The 1,890-nt window shown below is 36.7% G+C and overlaps 1 protein-coding gene across 1 annotated transcript; it reads right to left on the bottom strand.

Moving 5' to 3' along the window:
• Positions 1-1,467: 1,467 nt before the first annotated feature.
• On the bottom strand, positions 1,468-1,890 carry LOC113305962. Its single transcript, XM_026554951.1, has one exon. The coding sequence runs from the start codon at positions 1,888-1,890 to the stop codon at positions 1,468-1,470; it is 423 nt and encodes a 140-aa protein (XP_026410736.1).

Here is a 1,890-nt window from a genome sequence, read left to right on the forward strand (position 1 = left end):
GTGGGAATTAGTTTTGCATAATACTAGATATCTCCTTTATATAGTCTTTCAAATCAGGGTTTGCAATTAAGTTACCTTGATAATAAAGCAATCAATATCCACCGTTAGATGAAAATCTGATTTAGATTCAAGTTAATATTTCTCAACCGTTAGATCGAAAACTTATCTTGTTACACACACTTGACAATGCACGCTTCTAGGTTTGTTAACCGTACCCAAACGTATGCACTTGTTGGTTCAACAATATTTAACCAAATGGTTAGCCATATGAGCATTCCATATCAACCACGTTCTTCTTCACCATAACTAGTTCAAATGGCTTCAAATGAACTAGTTAGAGAGTTGTTCAATTGCAAGGAAATCTCATGTACTACACAAAACACAATTGAAGCAAAGATGATTTGATTCACTTGAATCGGTTCATAAACTTTTATAGCCACGGTTCGCAAACTGCATTCCTTAGTCTTTTTAAGTTTAAGTTCAGAAATCATCTTCAGATATATAACTTTCTCAAGTTCACGGACTAGGTTCGCGTACTTAAGTTACCGGGAAGAGTTTACAAACTCCAGCAGAAAGTCTCGGGTATGAGAACTTCGCCGGTTCGCGGACTGGGTTCGTGGAATTAGTTTCACGTAAGTAGTTTGTCAACTCCAGCAGAAATTCTCGGGTTTGAGAACTTTGGAAGTTCGCGGACTGAGTTCGCGGACTTGGCTCACGCCATTCTTCCGGTTCTCTTGATCAACAAAGTTCGTAAACTTTGGTTCAAGGAATAAGACTTATACATAAATGTGTTTCCACAATAATGCTTATGCCCACCAATTGTTATGTAATTTAAACTCTCATTTCAATCATTGAAACATTCTTAGAGGACGTTATACAGTTGTTACACCATTTCTCGTTAAAGAAATTTTCAAGATGATTGAAACATATCATGACTTTCGTCACATGGTAAAGATAAACTTGGTTAAATCTAAAAACTTACCAACTCATATTTCGAGATATAGATAGGCGAGGTATACTTGGCTCGAAATACCAAATGTGTATAATCAAAGTCTATATATATAATATACGACTTCTTGTCTCAAAGAGTAGGAGATAGAGTAGATAGACTTTTTGAGTGATAGATAAGTTCAAGTCTTCACATACCTTTTTGTCGAGAAGTTCCACCGGTTCCTTGAGTAGTTCTTCTACTTGTATGATGAATCACCATGAAGTCCTTGAGCTCAACTACACTTTCTATCCTAGTCCGAGACTTATCTATAATAGACTAGGAATCAAGACTTATAGTTTTGATCACTAACATTGACAAACATGCTTGAGATAGCAACGCATGCGAGTTCGACCGAGCAATGCTCTAACAACTTGAACATTCCAAAAATAAAGCACAAAAAACAGATAAACTAAAAAATGAACAAAAAGAAACAAATACAGCATCCCAATAATGGAGCCCAATAACCTATTTTGAATTCAACAAAATCTATAGTAAACATCTTCAGGTGATTCTAGAGCATGGATGAAAGCTGGTTTTGTAGTATAGCTCATTGTTGCTCCTCTTTCCAAGCCTGCACCTTTGTTTGCCATTGAATCTGCAGAGAAGTTCACTTCCCTCAAACTATGTACAATTACTATGCTCCTTATCAATTCCTTTATTCTACTCCATCTCACCTGAACAAACCAAGGTAGCTTCTCAGATTTACAAGCACTCACATCAGCTTTAGAATCAGATTTGATGCGCAAATCAAGTTTATTGTTCTGCAAAGCCCATTCAGCTGCTCCAGCTATGACCATTTTTTCAGCAATGTAATTTGTTGCAATCCCCAGTCCTTTTGCCTCTGCATATATGAAATCTCCATGATCATCTATGCACACAAAACCATAACCTGCTGCCAT

The sequence above is a fragment of the Papaver somniferum genome, chromosome 8, assembly GCF_003573695.1.
Source record: "Papaver somniferum cultivar HN1 chromosome 8, ASM357369v1, whole genome shotgun sequence".
Lineage (NCBI taxonomy): Eukaryota > Viridiplantae > Streptophyta > Magnoliopsida > Ranunculales > Papaveraceae > Papaver > Papaver somniferum.

Bases quoted from the DNA above. Each gene is read 5' to 3' on its own strand.
- LOC113305962 (XM_026554951.1), bottom strand. From the start codon at position 1,890: ATGGCAGCAGGTTATGGTTTTGTGTGCATAGATGATCATGGAGATTTC.